At 39.1% G+C, this 18,892-nt stretch overlaps 1 protein-coding gene across 1 annotated transcript in view; it reads right to left on the bottom strand.

Moving 5' to 3' along the window:
- Positions 1-18,892, bottom strand: part of Pds5b (PDS5 cohesin associated factor B) — a 134,939-nt gene that overhangs the window by 58,692 nt on the left and 57,355 nt on the right. The window contains exons 8-13 of the mRNA XM_029477822.1: positions 13,425-13,565; positions 10,534-10,649; positions 5,497-5,591; positions 3,006-3,151; positions 1,503-1,654; positions 1,281-1,294 (exon numbers count right to left, since the gene is read on the bottom strand). Coding sequence (XP_029333682.1) covers positions 1,281-1,294; positions 1,503-1,654; positions 3,006-3,151; positions 5,497-5,591; positions 10,534-10,649; positions 13,425-13,565 — 664 coding nt within the window. The remainder of the gene's footprint in view (positions 1-1,280; positions 1,295-1,502; positions 1,655-3,005; positions 3,152-5,496; positions 5,592-10,533; positions 10,650-13,424; positions 13,566-18,892) is intronic.

Here is an 18,892-nt window from a genome sequence, read left to right as displayed (position 1 = left end):
CCAAAGGAAGGACTTAGTTCTATATGTCTATAACAATCCTATACTTAGATAACTATAGTAAAATGACCATGGAAATTGTGTGTCATATACTAAATTTCCATATTTGTACAATAAAGTTGAGAAAACTGCATCAGGTCCCTCTTTGAAGATACAAATATTATCAAGTTAAAGCTACAAAGGACTTTTTAGGATCCCTTTGACTTCTCATCACTATGAAACAAGACATGGCTAAACTAAGAGCACAGAGCCAGGAGCTACTTCAGCCGGTCAAGGCTCCAGGCTCCAGCACAATACCCAGGGCAGTTCTTACTCCCTTTGCATCCAGACACCCAGAAACTGGACACAACAGTGTCTTATCAAATCATAACAAAATTCTGTGCACTGGTGCCACACACACAAATCTAAAAGCTGTGATTTAATTAATACATACATACATACATATATATATATATACATATATATATATATATACACACACATACAAAAACAAAACAAAACAAAATAAACAAAACAAAACCACAGTTCCTAAGATATACCATAAAATTTAAAAGGTCTATGGAAGTGGTTCTCAACCTTTGGGTCAAGACCCTTTGGGGGGTCAAACAACCACATTGGATCTCCTGCATATCAGATATTTACATTACAATTCATAATACTAGCAAAATTAAGAGTTATGAAGTAACAAAAGAATTCTATGGTTGGGTCACCACAACATGAGGAACTATATTAAAGGTCACAGCATTAAGAACATTGAAAAGTACTGGTCTAGGCTTCTTTTCAGTGGCTTGCTACAGGCATACAGTTTGGGATACACTAACAATTTGTCAACTTAGATTCCAAACATAACTTTGGGGCTTACTGAGGACTAACTGGCTTTTATTCATACAAGAGTCATCTACTTTTAGGGAGATAACATGTATCTTAGAAATTTATAAACTGTTTTTAGTCTTGAGTGGGAGAGGACTTTTTTAACCTAAAATTTCCAAAAGATTTTCAATATGGATTAAGAAACACCCTTTTTATGTGTTTTTCTATAAAACAAAACTTGAAATTATAACAGCTATATTCCTTTTTAAAATTTTTTTATTTTTAATTAATTTATTTATTATATGTAAGTACACTGTAGTTATCTTCAGACACCCCGGAAGAGGGCATGGATCTCATTACGGATGGTTGTGAGCCATCATGTGGTTGCTGGGATTTGAACTCATGACCTTTGGAAGAGCAGTTGGTGCTCTTAACCACTGAGCCATCTCTCCAGCCCACAGCTATATTCCTACCTTGAGATATTACCCTGTAAAAAGTTAAGCGCATGAAACAAATGAGAAAACTTTACTCATCTAAAAGTTATCTATGTATGCTTCATCTGTGGCTTTGTTGGCAAGAAAACTATACAATCCATTTACCCTACACTAAAAACAAGAGGTTATTTAAAGCCATAAAGACAATACAAAGAATGTAAATAACATCCAGAACTCACAGGAGTATGTGGCCTGACTTACCGGTCGTCGATGCTGTTCTGATAGTATATATGCAGCAGCTTGTCCTTGACCCAGGAGATCTGTTTTGCAGCATCTTTGCCAGCTGCTGACTGTAAAGAGTATTTCTTATAAATCTGGGCCAGTCCCATCATGGCTTCTTTACGTACTCTCCACTTCAAACAAAAACATATAAAAGTCATTTTTATAAAATGCTTCTATTACCGCTGGTGGTGGTACACGCCTTTACTCCCAGCACTTGGGAGGCACAGGCAGGAAGAGCTCTTGAGTTTGAGGCCAGACTGGCCTACATAATGAGTTGTAGAACAGCTAGGACTACACAGAAAAACCTTGTCTTGAAAAAACAAACAAACAAACAAACAAACAAACAAACACAAAATCTTCCACTACTCAATAGAGTAATGTGGTAGTTAATCTTTAAGGTGTAACATGAATAGATTTAGAACTGCCAAGGAATAATAATACCTGCGAAGAATGTTTCCAGGCAAGTTTAACTGAGGAAGGATAACTTATTCTAAACATGGGCAGGACTATCCCAGACTAGGGTCCTTGACTAAAAACAAAAAGCTGGCTGAGCACCAGTATCCAACTCTTCACTTTATACATCCTGCTTTAATCTGACCGGACCTCAGATGTTTTCAACTTAAAAAATCATTATTTGGGAAAGAAAAGATATTTTTAAATGAAGTACAATTAAACTTCAGGTATTGATAATGAACTCTTAAGTTAAGCAGTAGTATTGTAACCGTTAACTGAAGCACTACGGAGGCAGAAGCAGTGACAATTTTGAAATTTTGGTTTCTTTAAAAAGACAGAAATATTATAAGAATGTGTTTTCATTTTAATCTCAGGTGTGGGGCTGTGGGAGCTGCTTCAGGCTGTCCACAGCAGCTGAGGCATGGTTCTGCCACCTGCAACCAGTGTCTTCGACTGTTGGATGTTTGGAATTCTGGGAACTTTTCAGAGGGTATATAAATGATAGAGCCTGGGGGGGGGGGAGCCTGATGTTATTTAGGGGGGGTTGTTGTGGCGTGTTAGTAGTTGTGCTCAAAGAAGAAATGAAGGGAATTAAATTAGATTTTAGGGACTTTGATCTCTCTCTCCCCCTTTATCTTTTTGTCTCTCCTATCCAGAGATATAAGGCTGAATTGGAGGTGGGGGAGGGGAGAAGCGTGGAAAAAAGAAGAAGTCACAAAATAGCAACTCTTTGAGTTCAAGGCTACCCTAGTCAACAGAATTAAGTACTAGAATAGTCAGAGCTACACAGAGAAACTCCTGTCTCGAGAAAAACAACGAAAAACCTCTGCTAGGTATAGTAGTTCACATCTTCAATCTTAGCACACATGAGGCAGAGATAGGTTTATCTCTTTTGAGTTCAGGGCTAGCCTAGACTACAGAGATAATTCCAAAGTATCCAGGGGATAGCTATACAGAGAGACTCTGTCTCAAAAATAAAATAAAACACAAAAAGACAAAACCCTCTGGGAATTATCAACTACTACTCACCCGTTTGTCCAATGTTCGCTCTCTCACAAAATTGAGTAAGTGATCATTGACAAGAAGAATATCCTTTTTAGCAGCTGTTACTATAGACACAATAACATCATGTCTAATAGCTTCCTCAGGATCATGTGACCTCACTTTAAGGTACTCTGAAAGGTAAAATCTTCTGATTAAAATGGAAACTTTAATAATTATCATACTGCTTTAAAAGATTGGAAAAGCCGGTTGTTGGTGGCGCATGTCTTTAATCCCAGCACTTGAGAGGCAGAGGCAGGTGGATTTGAGTTCGAGGCCAGCCTGGTCTACAGAGTGAGTTCCAGGACAGCCAGGGCTACACAGAGAAACCCTGTCTCAAAAAAACAAAAATAAATAAATAGAAGATTGGAAACATCTTTGCAAATCCACAGAGCAAAAGTAAATACTAGATAGAATGTTTAATATTTCAAAAAAAATTAAGAGCAAGGGAAGGGAAGAGGCTAGGAGTGGGGCTACCCCTTCCCTCACAATCTAAATGTCCTCTGCAACTGAAAAGTGAAGCCTGCACTCCCAGGAAGGGAAGCAGGTAAGGCTGTTTCTAACTCAATCAGCTGATCACACTCATGAAAAGTACAGTCAGTATCATTTTCTTTATAAAAGAATAAAATAAACAACTCATCTGGTGTTCCTGGGAAATAATGGATTATTACCATTTCTATCATATAATTATAGAAGCCTGAATATGGTTGCTGAAGAAGTAAAGCTAAGACACTTGGCTGAGGAGACCCTGCTTTCATGTGGCCCAACTAGCAGAAGCAGAGGTATCGTAATAAGACATAATGAGCTGGACCTAGGCCTCCCTGCTTATATGTAGCATATGTGCAGCTTGGTCTTCATGTGGGTCCTGAACAACTGGAGGTGAGGGCTGGGGGGGTGGTCACTATCCCAAAAGCTACATGGGACATGTTCCTCTACCTGGACTGCCTTGCTGGCCTCAATAAGAGAGGAAGATCCTAACCCCTTGGAGATACCCTCTAAGGAGAAGGGGGTGGGGTATGAGGTGAAAGATTAGGAGTGAGTGATGGGGCAGGGGTAGTGAGCAGGACATAAAAGAGAACTTGAAAAAAAAAAAGAACCACCTAGAAAAAAAACTCATCACAACAAAGCAAATCATAGGAGCTATAGACCCATTTTATTCAGTTAGCACTTTTCAAATGGCTTTTTTGTTTATTGCACATGCATGTACAGGACGTGTGCACAAACACACACACACACACATCCATACACGTGTTATTAATCATGAGCACATGGCTTTGAATTACTATAAATTCTGAAGAAACAATCTAATAACAAAAAGAAATAAACAAAAGCAAATAAAAAGTTAAAAAGTTATTGCTAATGTTTTAAAGAGGAAAAAATCCCTCCCCACAAAAACTAGATACAAAAAATACTGCATTAATAGCATTACAATAACATTATATTATCATATTACAAATATTATATTCACATAGATTAAATTGTATAATATAAAATAAATATTATTATAAATTATATTATGAATATAAAATAAAATGTTGTATTATAAATATACTACAAATAATAGGAAAATACCCAGATGGAGAGAGGAGGACAAGAGAACAAGAAGTCAGAGAAAAAATGGCATAGACACATTACAACAAACACATGCATATGAAAGAGAAAAACAGACAGAGACAGAGACACACAAAGGGGGGGCTAGATAAATAACTGTTCAAATGTAAAAGAATAGGCTGGCAAGAATAAATGAGAACAAAGAAAATCTACAGGATACAAGGGAAAGAAATGGGCACTGCAAAGAAAATACACATAATAAAGACTGAAGTTCAACCCAATCAAAGTCACACACAAGTCCATTGAAATGCTTTATACTGGATAAAGTCACACTCAGCTACACAAGGAGACAAACATGAGATGGCTACGAAAATCATGAAAACTATGCAGACCATAGATAACTGTGTTCTGTAGAACCAGAGAACAGCCTGCAAGGGTTCTGGCTGTAATTACCTTTTCTTTACTTTTTAATTTCATAAGAATGCAAATGCTAACATTTGTGCAGAAGATAATACATAGCTGTTATATTAACCTTCATTACTTCAAAAATTGGAAGTGAAAAGCTTATAACAGATTTTAAGTTTCTTCATTAATTATGATTAACTTTGTTTACAGTTAAATGAGTTTAAGTTCATAAAGTATCAGAGCATTAGTGTTAATCTTCAATATCAAGACCGATTAAAATTCAAGTATGTGAAAATGTGCACAGTAGTGCTTAAACAAAATAACTACCTTAGTTCATGAAATTACTTGTAAAGAACTGTTTCCAGTATGATTAGGATTTACACATTAAAAATCCTATCTTCAAAAGCAAGTTCCACAATAATGAGTAAGGAGAAAGACAGCTATCAGAAACACCTGAAAGAAAGGTTTTCCCTATAAATTTTTCTTCTCCCACTGAAGAGCATCCAAACATATGTGCTATTACCTGTTAAATCCTTTGCTAAATCAGGATGGTTCATGAGGCAGTGGCTGGCAAATTTTACACATTCCAGGCGTATTGGTACATGGATATCATTAAACCTAATAAAATGTAAAAAAGAGTACTCTTTAATACAACCAAAATTGATGAATTTAATCTATACTCAATTTGTATTTATGTCGCTTATTACCGAATATATAAGAAATATCTGTATATATGGGACCTGGGAAGATTAGTAAAGGCTTGGTAAAATATTCGAGTTTAATTCTCAGCATCTTCAGAAAAAGATGAGTGTGGTGGTACACACTAATGACCCATATCAAACGGAAGCACTGTCCAGCAGGCCAGCCCAATCCCCAAGCTCAGTACTGCTAGGTAACAATCAGGGGAGAGATGGTAGCCTCTGTAAGATGACACACAAGTTAAACATCTGGCCTCTATGAGCACAAGTACAAACTCACAGGTACACTCATATTCATACAGATAGTCACATGGTGGGACAAGACCATTTTAATAGTTGTGGGACATACTACCAAAAAACTAGGATCATCTCTATTTAGATTCTGTTAGGACTGTAAAATTCTGAGGAACCTGGTTTTTTCCATTGGACTAAAAATGACAAATGTGTAGGGGCGGTTCTGATGCTAAGATCCTATTCCCCAATTGGTTCTTGATCTTTCAGTAAAGAAACCACTGCTGGGTGGAAAGAACAAGTGGGACTTCTGGGTCCTGGGAGGTAGGCGGAGAGCAGCAAGGAGAGGAGACAGAGTTTGCCAGGCTTCAGAGAGAGAAAAACTGAGCAGCCATGTGAGATCTCCTCTCTCCTGTTTAGCAGGAACTAGATATAACTTAAGAACTAAAGTTTAGGGCAAGTGGAGAGGTGTGGTGATAAGAGTATTGATAAGGGCACGATTTGCCAGGTGGAAGGTAGTAGCACCCAGCAATCGTGTCAGAAAGCAAGTTGAAAATGAGCAACCTGTATGTGTGTCTTTTAGCCATGGATTCAAGGAAAGCTAGGTGGTGGGTGTTAGTGCAGCCCATTCCTGCAGCTTAGATGGGGTAGCAAACACTGCATACAACACAAATGTTCCCCCATAAATAATGTATGTCACATATGTCTGTTCAGTATGTACCTATGTTTGTATGTGTTATATATTTTACAAATTATATATATGTATATATGTATGCATGTTTATATTTCAAAAAACATTTAAATTTCATATCATCTCTGAAAAGAAATCTCCTTTAAGTGTTTTTGGTTAATTCTAGAACATAAACTAACATATGGCAAACCTTTTACTATATTAGTTTATATCCTATGATTCTAAATTGTATCCAAAAATTGTTCTTATTCAATTAACCATCATAATTATCTCGTATCCAACTAATAACAAGGCCATCCTTATACTCTATGCTCAATTTATTTATCTATATAAAAGCTAAGCCTATATATATATATATATATATATATATATATATATAAGTATATACTCATATAGTGCTTTCCTGCGACTTAGGTACTCCTCATCTTTTTATTTTGATGTCAATTAGCAGGTACTTTTACTCCTACACCTGAGAAATTGACAGTCAGAGTTTGACACATGATTGCTTTGGGCACTGGGATTCAATTTTCTTAGCAAGATTATCTGATAGTGTTGGGACCCATTTTTGCCCTAGTTTGTGCTTTGAGGACAAACCCGAGCCTGGCTCCAGTTTCCATGGCCTTGTAGGAAAGCCTAAACCTGGCTCAAGTTTTGAGATCTGTCTCAGTCACTTCCGTATTGGGATGACTCACCAACACCTGCTTGGCTTTCCTCTGCCCTACCATTGCTGATGTAGAGCTTTGCCATTGGTCCTGTCTATCACCCCATACCCTCTGTCACCCTCCCCCGCCTCCTACGTCATCTTACCCCACCAAAAAATCCCCCTCCCTATGTTCCGAACTTATATAAGCAAGAGGTTGATGCCATAAAGTTGAGTTCCTGCTTTGATAGACTCCCGGCCTGGGAGTGTTTGTTTTGGGCCGTTAACACTCGCCATCCTGCTCAGCCCCGGAGAGACCCCAGTGGGACCAGGACCTCTCTCCTCTCACCTGGACCTGCCAGCAAGGAGCCGACATGATAGCACTGTATTCCTCCATTAGCATGCACATGACTTCTAATTGTCCCTTAATTATTAATGTCCAAAATCTATACACAGCAGCTCAAAGAACGCATAATCATGACTTTTAAATTTTGCTTAAGTGTCAATAGCATTAATGTCAAGGGTTTCCAGTCATTAAGTCTGTGTCTTCTGTAAAATCGAAAGACTCAAGTATTTTTATCACTTAACACCAAAAGAAACAATATCTAGTCTTACTAGATAGCTCAGCAGGTAAAAACACCTGTGAACCCGACAGCATAATTCAATCCTAGAATCCAGGAAAGCACAAGATGAAGCTCAGCAGCAACAGAACTGCCAAGCATGCACAAGACCCTGGTATAGCCCTCAGCACCCATAGCACCCCTCAAACAGCATGCTTTTAAAGAAACACATCTTCAAAGTCAGCAGTAGCACTTAAGATGCTCTTATCATGAAAAAATATTTGCTCCATGAAATACAACACTCTCCTAAGGCCCCTGGTAAGGATTGTTTCGAATCCAGGTCTCCAAGATTGCAACAATCATCATTTCTCAAATAAGCATGTAACTTGTGATTATAAAAAAAATATATCTGTTAAAATATTTTTAGCTCCCCAAGCCTTGTGGGGGATTTTGCTTTTGTGGTTTTGATTGAGATAGGCTCTCACTGTGTAATCTTGGCGAACCTGGAACTCACTATGTAGGCCAGGCTGGTGACCCTAGCACAGGGATTAAAGATGTGCATCACCACAACAGATTTAGAGGACTCTTCTTTGTTTTCCCCTATTGTGGTGGTGAGAATCAAAACCTGAGCCTTATACATGCTAGGTTAGAGTTCTGCCATGGACCTCCATTTCCAGTCAAAATTAAGTGATTTTTATTACTGTTAAGAGTTTTTATGTTGCTAAATTAAAAGTAGGAGCTACATTGGAACAGAAAGGTGATATATGCTTACAATAGGATTTTCTGAGCAAGCATTTTAATTGGATTGCTTAGCAAATCAAATTCCTGGTCTGAAAATAAAGCAAGAACCTACACAACCATATCAATGTACGTACACACACACACACACAAAGCATCCACGTCTGATTCTACCTGCTAGTAATTCAATGCCATCCTGAAGATCCACTCTGTGAAATTTGCACAACAAATCTTAAGATGCATCCCTTTCATTCAGCCACATACAATTTCTTAATTAAGTAAAAATGAACTTGAAACTGAGTTGCATTAGCTTAAACTGCTTAAATATTTTCTCTTATTGTCAAAAAAATCTTGAAATCAAAAACAAAATGTTTGCACTAATATCAAAGCTGTGAATTCTGATTGAAAATTTAAATATCAACAATAAGTAAAAAAGCATATACCCCCACAAAATTATAAAAATTAGACTATCTGGGCATGGTATTGTTCATCTCTAATCTCAGCACTCCCCGGGCAGAGGCAAACTGATCTCTGAGTTTGAGACCAGCCTGGTCTACAATGAGATCCCTGTTCTCCAAGAGAAGAGAAGAGAAGAGAAGAGAAGAGAAGAGAAGAGAAGAGAAGAGAAGAGAAGAGAGAAAGAGAAAGAGAGAAAAGTTACACTAAAAGATGAGATTTATTAAAACTACTGATACTCATCAAAAAAGAGGGGGCAATAATAGCAATGCAAATACTGAAACACAAAGAAAATAGGATTGAAGTCTTAAATCCTGTTTCTTCGTTAATGACTGCTTTTTGTTCTGAGCACAGTTTGAAAGAATAAAATCCTCCCTGATCAGGGTCAAAGTAGTTTCAGCTGGGATATCTACAGTGCTTTAGTATTTTTAAGGTCAAAGAGCTCTTTAGTAAAAGTAACGAACCTTTCCCACAGACAAGCAAAAAATATAAGCACACCAAGCATTTCAGGAGCTTCATGGGCCACACAAAGAACTGAAACCATCCTCCTCTAAGAAATACAAAAGCTGTGTTTGATGATACATGCTTACAACCCAGGCAAGAGAACCACCAAAGCCTCTGGAGAGGAGGCAAGGGAGGGGACAGGGAAGGCATGGTGCACCAGGCTGGTGTACAGGCTCTAGTCACCTGCTGCCTCTGCTCGGGAGTGCTAGAATTAACGATGAGTGAGCACCACCTCCTTCACCTACATCATCTGTTGTTAACTTCATTAGTACCCTTATCCATCCAATACCTCCAAATAATCTAATTAGATAATAGCTTTAGGGGGAGAAACTTCAAGCTGCACTTTCAATTACAATTATTGCTTTCATTATCATCTTATAGATGTGACAAGAACTATGAGATAGCTTATAAAATGCACCACTTTTCAAATATCACCAAAGACAAAATAAAATGAAAGACTATTCATTATCAGCATTAAAAACTACAAAATAGAAAATTTTTTTTTTGTTATTAGAATTTTTTTTTAATATTTTTTTATTACGTACTTTCCTCAATTACATTTCCAAAATAGAAAATTTTTATTTATTTGTTTTTCCCCTTCCTGTCTCCCGCTTGCTCCGGCCCATGGGTATTTTGTTTCCCATCACAGATGGTTGTGAGCCACCATGTGGTTGCTGGGATTTGAACTCAAGACCTCCAGAAGAGCAGTCAATGCTCTTAACCTCTGAGCTATCTCTCCAACCCTACTTATTATTTTTAAATCAGGGTTTCATGTGATCCAGACTGTTGCCAAGCAAGACCTTACACTTCTGATCCTCCTACCTCACTACACTAGGCTCATGTGGCGTTGGGACCCTGGGCACAAGAGGTAAGCACTCTACCAACTGAGTCATATCCCCATCCTGAAAACCCTTCATTCTTATGATTTTTGAGAACATAGCTTTAATGTGTAACACATTTTATAAAATAGAACTGCATTTAAAAAAAAAATAGAAACAGATATAAACATGCATTTTTTACAAACAGAAAAACCAAAATGTACCTGCCCAAGTAGCACTGCCAGAGGGGTTTGTTTTGAGAAGCCAATTCTGAATCCTTTGCCCCAAACATTTTTGCCAGTAGTTTAACAACCTGAAGGCGTTCTTCATTATCATTGCTCTAAAAAAACAAACAAAACAACAACAACAACAACAACAAAAAGACAATTTCTTTAAACTTGCAAGTAAACACTCAGAACATGACCTATTCCTAGGATTTCTCAGACCCTTCTGAATCCAGAATAGTAAAGTCTAACAAACAAGATAAAATGTTACAATAAATACTTTAATATCTCAAGTTATGCAATACTATGATGCGAAAATGTCTCCAGGTTCCTAGTAAATATTAAAAGGTCCTTTTACAATTCAGGTTAATTTCTACTTGGAGTGTATTTAAAAACCTACTCAGAATTCCTGAAAAGATATGATTTTTAAAGTCCAGACCCTGAAAGAAGTGAGACCTATGGTAGACAGAGAGCTCTATGTGTCTGTAGAACGAGTGAGTTTCCGTAACCATCAGACTCCTAGAGGAAGTTCAACAGTGTGAGGAGCACGGAGTGTGCAGCAAGCACAGCCCTGCACTTTTCCCTGATTGACAGGCACCCTGAAGAAGGAAACACTTGCAGTGTTGACTTTCTTACCACCAAATGACACAATGATTAAATGAACAACCAACTCAAATGCTAGACTTCCAGACAGTGCCACCATCAGGCCTATCCAACGGAGCCAAGTTCACGGTGCTACAGATGTCACTATTCAGATGTTTCTTAGGTTGGAAAGTAGTGCCTCAGGCTTGCAGTCTCTGAATATAACCTAACTGCAGGCAACTTGTTTCTTTGCTCCACAAATGAAAATTATGAAAGAGCCGGATGACTTCTATTCTGTGCCTTCTAACTGTGCTGTGTGTGCTCCATGAGAATACCTAGCTCCTTCTTAGGTCTATGTACTTCTTCATAGGTCTTCTTTTGAGTACTGTCTGCATCCCATCTGATTCTCACTGCATCTACTCTATAGTGGGTTGGCCTGAGGCTGCTTGAATTCTCATGTTAATGTGATGCCAAGTGAACCTCCTCCCCATTTTAACTGGGCAGTGGAGAGGTACTACTGGAGGCTCCAGAGCAGATGGCAGGTAGAGAAGGAGGAGAAAAAAGAGATGGAGGGAGAGGAAGCTGCCTTGGACCAGAAAATTGTGGCCAGGAGAAACAAACAGCAAGTAACAAGGGCCCTTATAGCTGGGGAATAAGTTAGTATAGTCCTAGATCTGCCCAATCTAGGCATATGGATTACAATGAAAAGTTCTGGGTTGTCTTTTATAAGAGTTTATGAGAATTGTGAAATCCAGCAACGCTAGACTCTTAAGAGAGCTTAGTTTACTCTCTTCCTCCCACACTACACAGTAAGTTGGCTGAAAGCAGGGATGATACTATACTTTTTTTTTTTTTTTTTTTGGTTTTCGGAGACTGTAGCCCTCGCTGTCCTGGAATTCACTCTGCAGACCAGGCTGGCTTCAAATTCAAAAATCCGCCTGCCTCTGCCTCCCAAGTGCTAGGACTAAAGATGTGCACCACCACCACCCAGCTAGTTTACTTATTTTTATATTCCTCATAGTGTGTAGGAAAATGCAATTAGGATTTACTAAAGGAAAAACAAATTAACTAACAAGTAATGTTAGAAATGTTGATTTGTCAGTGTATACACAGAGAGAGAGAGATCCCTCTAGCCTCAGCATTCAAAAAGCAGAAACAGGCAGATCTCTGTGAGTTTGAAGCCAGTCTGATCTACAGAGTGAGTTCCAGGACAGCCAGGACTACACAGAGAAACCCTGTCTTGAAAAACAGAAGGGAGCTGGGCGTGGTGGTGCACGCCTTTGATCCCAGCACTTGGGAGGCAGAGGCAGGCTGATTTCTGAGTTCGAGGCCAGTCTGGTCTACAAAGTGAGTTCCAGGACAGCCAGGGCTACACAGAGAAACCCTATCTCAAAAAACCAAAAAAGAAAAAAAAGAAAAACAGAAGGGAGGAATGGAGAAGGAGGGAGGGAGGGAGGGAGGGAGGGAAGATAAATGTTGATAGTCTTGCCTCACCACAATTACTAACCATATTTGAAAGAAGATAGGAAGGCCAGTTAATCAAAGGGGTCACTTAAGAAATACATGAAAAAGAAAGTACTCTACTAAAATAAGTTACCCACTATTTAGTATGCTACCAATATAAACTACTTGTTTTATTTTGTTCTTTTCAAGTGATAGAAAAAATTTTTTAGAAATAAGAAAAATGATACAAGAAAATCATCTAACTTTTCTGGATTCTTTACTGGAATCCATCAAAAACTAGTAATTATAACTAGCTGGCTTTAATCTTGTAATGATTTGGGGAAGAAACTATACTCCCTAATTCTTCAAATGAAACTCAATTTATAGCATCATTTAATGTCAAAGGAATAGAGACATGCTAAAAAAAATTAACAGATGTTTCACTACTGAAAGGAAACTGAAAGCACAGACAGCTATGTAATACAAAAAAGAAAAACATATCACAGTATAGATGAGTTCTAGACTACTTTTAATGCCCAATTAAAAAGTCACAGAGACTGCTAGAAACTGTGCTTTGAGAATAAGAAGCTAAATGCTCACCTCACCCCAAGCACTGTCGGGGAAGCACGCAGAGGACGATGCCCTCCTGCTGGTCATGCTTTAAGTGGAATTCACTAACAAGATGTCTACTTTTACCTTGGTAGGTATCTCTCCAAGCACGAGAGACCCAGAGATAGGCAGCAGCAGCAACAACAACATTCTTTCTCATGTTGGATTCAGTAAACTAACTTTAAGAATTAAAAAACAACAAGCAATGCTCTTCATTGAATTCACTGATATAGTTGTAATATTTTTACAATAGTTACCTTTAATTTAAACTCAAGCTGGGGCAGAACAGAAAGCAGCAAATGGCTGTCAATGTTGTAGAGTTCCAAGATCAAATCAAAGACATGCTCAGACAAATCACTGATAGACGTTTTCCCAAGCATCAGAACCTGGTTAAAAAACTGTTAAGAAGAAAATCTAGCATTAAAAGAAATACCATAGATAAGCTGTCAAGTTTTGATTATTATTTTATTAAAATTTTTCTTATTATAAATGAAGTCAAACAAGCAACACAGAAACATTTTCCATTTGGGAAACCACTATCAGATAATCTATATTGATTCACTAATGATCAATATCAGCAAACACCCTTACCATCCAAATGTTTTATTCCTCCACTAAAATACTCAACTATATTCTGACTGATACTGGTGTCAACTCAAATGCTAAAATATTACTTCTGGGGCTATCATTGAAGAAGCTTTTAGAAAAGACGTGAATCCACAGCAGCAGTGGGATGTTAGTGTCCATGGGGGAGGCATCTGCAAAGGCAGAACAGAGGTGGCTCCTCCTTCCTTTCTGGAAACAAGGTGCCCATTCCTCCCCTGACCTTGGACATCACAACTCTAGGTTCTCCAGGCTCTGGGCACAAAGATTTGCACAAGCAACCAACATCTGTGTTCTCCAGCCTTGGATGTGTACTGAGAGTTAAGCAATCAGCTTCCCTGACTCTCCAGCTTGCAGTCTATCATAGGACTTTGTCAGTCTTCATAATAGCATGAGCCAACTGGAGTAAATTTCCTCATAAACATGAATGCATACACATATACATACTCTTACACGTTATCAGTTCTTCTCTTAAGAACCCTGAGATGATATTAATCACCTCATTAGATAAATTATTTTTTAATCTTTTTTTTAATTAGGTTCATTTACATTTCCAATGCTATCCCAAAAGTCCCCCATACCCTCCCTCCCACTCCCCTACCCACCCACTCCCTCTTCTTGGCCCTGGCGTTCCCCTGTACTGAGGCATATAAAGTTTGCAAGACTGATGGGCCTCTCTTTCCAATGATGGTCGACTAGGCCATCTTCTGATAAGTATGCAGCTAGAAACCCGAGCTCTGGGGGGTACTGGTTAGTTCATATTGTTGTTCCACCTATAGGATTGCAGACCCCTTTAGCTCCTTGGGTACTTTCTCTAGCTCCTCCATTGGGGGCCCTGTGATCCATCAAATAGCTGACTGTAAGCATCCACTTCTGTGTTTGCTAGGCCCCGGTATAGCCTCACAAGAGACAGCTATATCTGGGTCGGCAGACACCCCCAAGGTCCCTAGAGGACTCTCCACACGATCTTAGGACCTCTGGTGAGTGGAACACAACTTCTGTTCCAATCCAATCGCGCGGGACCTGAGACAGCATTAGGAAAGCAGAAAACCGGCCTGACCAGGGTCACAAGTCCCTTCCGGTCTGCACCAGCACCGGGTCACCTGGGCACAGAGTCGGTGGACACTCCCAAGGTCCCTAGAGGACAGCTTCTGAGGCAGACCCCGTTTCGGGCTTCAGACATCTGGGCACCTTCCCTGCCAGAGGAGAGGTGTCCGCCCTGCCCGGGAGGGCTTTGCTGGAGCACCTGGGGGAGCCATCTTGGTTCCCGGATCCCTCCGAGACTAGTCTGCGCAGGTGAGAGTGTGGACTACAGAAGCTAACAGCTTCTGTGACAGGCTGAAGCAACACAGCTTCTGGGATAGGTCCTGTTTTGGACCCTCATCTTCTGCCAGGAGGCAGGTCCGAACGCCAGATATCTGTGCACCTTCCTGTAAGAGGAGAGCTTGCCTGCAGAGAGTACTCTGACCACTGAAACTCAGAGGAGAGAGCTAGTCTCCCAGGTCTGCTGATAGAGGCTAAGAGAATCATGAGAGGAACAATCTCTAACCAGAGGCAACTATAACAACTAACTCTAGATTACCAGATGGCGAAAGGCAAACCTAAGAATCTTACTAACAGAAATCAAGACCACTCACCATCATTAGAACCCAGCACTCCCACCTCACCCAGTCCCAGGCACCCCAACACACCTGAAAAGCTAGACCCGGATTTAAAAGCACATCTCATGATGATGGTAGAGGACATCAAGAAGGACTTTAATAACTCACTTAAAGAAATACAGGAGAACACTGCTAAAGAGTTACAAGTCCTTAAAGAAAAACAGGAAAACACATCCAAACAGGTGATGGAAATGAACAAAACAATACTAGACCTAAAAAGGGAAGTAGACACAATAAAGAAAATCCAAAGTGAGGCAATGCTGGAGATAGAAACCCTAGGAAAGAAATCTGGAACCATAGATGCGAGCATCAGCAACAGAATACAAGAGACAGAAGAGAGAATCTTAAGATAAATTTCTTAATGACAAGAGATCTTGTTTACATTAGCATAAAGGAAATTACAACATTTAAAATAAAGCTTTCTTAACCTTCAGGGTATTGCTTAACTACGTTTCAACTGCATAGCTTTATATTTTTAATATAAAATGTCTTTCTAGTCCTTTTCATCTTCCTTTATACTATGATAAACAATGTGTACATTTACAAAGTTTGCAACAATAATTAAAATCCAACCAAGTGTTGGCAGTGGCTTTTAATTTCCAAGCCACACCACTCATCATGTTACAACTCAAGTGAGTAAAAATCCCAGGGAAAATGACCAAGCTCCTTTCTATGTAAATTCTTTCAAAAATGGATCCAGGTGTGGTGGTGCATGTCTTTAGTCCTAAAACTGTCTCTGAAGGAGACAGTAGCAGAGGGAGGCAGATCTCCATGAGTTCAAGGCTAGCCTGGCCCACAGAGAAAGTACCAGGCAAGAGAGGATACACAGGGAAGCTCTGTCTCAAAAAATTTAAAATAAATTTTAAGAACTCCTAAAAATGTATAAAATTAACCCAGAATATATATCACACATTCTTAGCAGCCTCCTATGTCTCCTTGGAGATAGATTTAAGGATTCGGGCAGGTGCTCTGACTGCCTCTAGAGGTTAACATGTAATTTGCTTCTCTTGTATTCTAAAGGTACAAAGACTGAGACCTCATTCTTCCTTTGGCCTACTTCTAGCTCCTGGCTTTATAAATAAAGACTATGAACACTGTGAACTACCTAGCCAAAAAATGAGGACCACTGAGGAAGAAAGGAGATGATGATCAAATCCCTGCAAGAAATTTCCTGTGGTGGCTTGAGTAAGAATGGCCCCATAGGCTCTTGCGTGTGTTTGTGTGTGTGTGTGTGTACACGGAGCGCTACCAAGGAAGGAAACCTTTTTGAGAAAATTAGAAAGATCAGGAAATGTGGTCTTGTTGGAAGAAGTGTGTCACTGGGGGTAGACTCTGAGGTTTCAAAAGCCCAAGCCAAGTCCAGTGTATCCCTCTGCTACTGCCTGGGATGAAAATGTTGCTCTCAGCTACTTCTCCAGCATCATGCTTGCTACCATGTTCTCACCATGCTAAGAATGAACTAAACCTCAGAAACTGTAAGCAAGCTCCCAATTAAATGTTTTTGGGTTTGTTTTTTTAAATACAGGTTGCCTTGGCTAATGTCTCTTCAAAGAAATCTAATAGTGACTTACACAATCCAGAGAATGAAAACTTTTTTTTTGTAGACAGGGTTTCTCTGTGTAGCCCTGGCTGTCCTGAAACTCACTTTGTAGACCAGGCTGGCCTAGAACTCAGAAATCCGCCTGCTTCTGCCTCCCGAGTGCTGGGATTAAAGGCGTGTGCCATCACGCCTGACAACATTTTTTAAAAAGTACAAATTTCCCTTCTTTATTAATATTCTAAAACAACTTGATTTTTTTCTAGTCGACAATTTTTTAGAAAAGAAATGTCAAGATATCAAGATGTTAAATTCTAGATCAAATTGAAATGTGTCTTTAAAATTTGTACATATAAATGTTTTCCTCTTTATAAAACAATAGTAAGGAGACTGGAGAGATGGCCAAGCGATTAAGAGCATGCTTGGCCCACAGGAAGTGGCACTATTAGGAGGTGAGGCCTTGTTGGAGGTAGTCACTGTGGGGTGGCTTTGAAGTCTTATGCTCAAGCCCCATCCAGTGTGGAAGAGACCCTACTTCTGGCTGACTGCAGAAGACAGTCTTCTCCTGGTTGCCTTCAAATCAAGATAGATGTAGAACTCTCCGCTCCTCTAGCATCATGTCTGCCTGCACGCTGCCATGCCTCCCACTGTGTGTGCACGCGTGTGCGTGTGTGAATACGAGAGAGGAAACAAGGAAACAAGAGGGTAATCAGAGAGTATAGGCTGAACTACACTCACAACACCATGAGTGCAGGAGACTATCTGGAGGGAATTTCTGAAAGGAGACAAAGGCTGTGAAGGACAGATGAAGAAGTATAGTGAGGGGTATTACTATGAAGAAGGCACTGGAATGTATGAAAATGTTATAAAGGAACCCATTATTTATCACAATAACTAAAAATGATTTTTTTAAAAAGCAAAAGGAACTGTAAAAGAAAATATTAGAAATTCACTGAACATCTCTGGAAAAATGGTGACCAAATGAGTCTGACACAGTGCCAGTACACAGTGGGCCTTTACTATATAATCTTTAAAAATGAATAAATAGGTAACAGTTACTCTTATACAAATATAAAGCAACTAAGACTTCCATAATATATTAAAATTTAATAGAAGCAACATGTAAGTTTGACTAAAATAGTATCTTCCAAAAATACCAAAAAATGTTTGATAATGGGTAAGTTAAAATTCATCAGCACTTGTATCAGCATGAGAGCAGTGAGCAGTAAAAGTACTTGTAAGCCTAAATGAAAACCTAGTTAAACATAATTACAAAAACCATTTCATTTAAGTAACATTTCTTTTCTTCCAAGGACTGACCCCAGTTTACATATGCAAAAACAAACACTCATTAAGATTAAGCAACATAAAGATTTTTTTTATTTGTTTCAACAAGGATCTTTTTAGTTCAACACGGTAATTTTGAACTATACTCTAATATGTGTTACTAAAAAGATCTGATAAAAATATTACTAAAAAGTAATAAATTTAAGAAATTTCTGAATTGTTACTGTGTATGTTTTCTCTTCTAAGTTCTCTTTTAGAAACTGTCTTGGAGGGAGGGACAAGAGCAATTCCCAATGACTTCATTATTGACTCTCAAATAAAGCAAGGAATCAAAACAAAGGGAAACATAGCCATGGCCTGCAGTGCTGAGAGACGGGTCAGTGGGCAAGGTGCATGCTGTGCAACCTCGAGGAGGTAGGCATGAATACCCAGCAGCTATGGGTCCTGTGGCATGTACCTATAAAAGCAGTGATGGGGAGGTAGCAATGGAAGAACCCTGATGGCTAAGTGGACAGCCAGGCTCACCCAACTGTCACTCTCCAGGTCCTATAAGAAACCCTGCCTTAAAAATGAATACTTAAAAAAAAAAGCCGGGCGTGGTGGCGCACGCCTTTAATCCCAGCACTCGGGAGGCAGA

Source organism: Mus caroli, chromosome 5 (assembly GCF_900094665.2).
Source record: "Mus caroli chromosome 5, CAROLI_EIJ_v1.1, whole genome shotgun sequence".
NCBI lineage: Eukaryota > Metazoa > Chordata > Mammalia > Rodentia > Muridae > Mus > Mus caroli.
The sequence above is the reverse complement of the archived record's forward strand: the minus strand, read 5'-3'. Positions and strand labels throughout refer to the sequence as shown.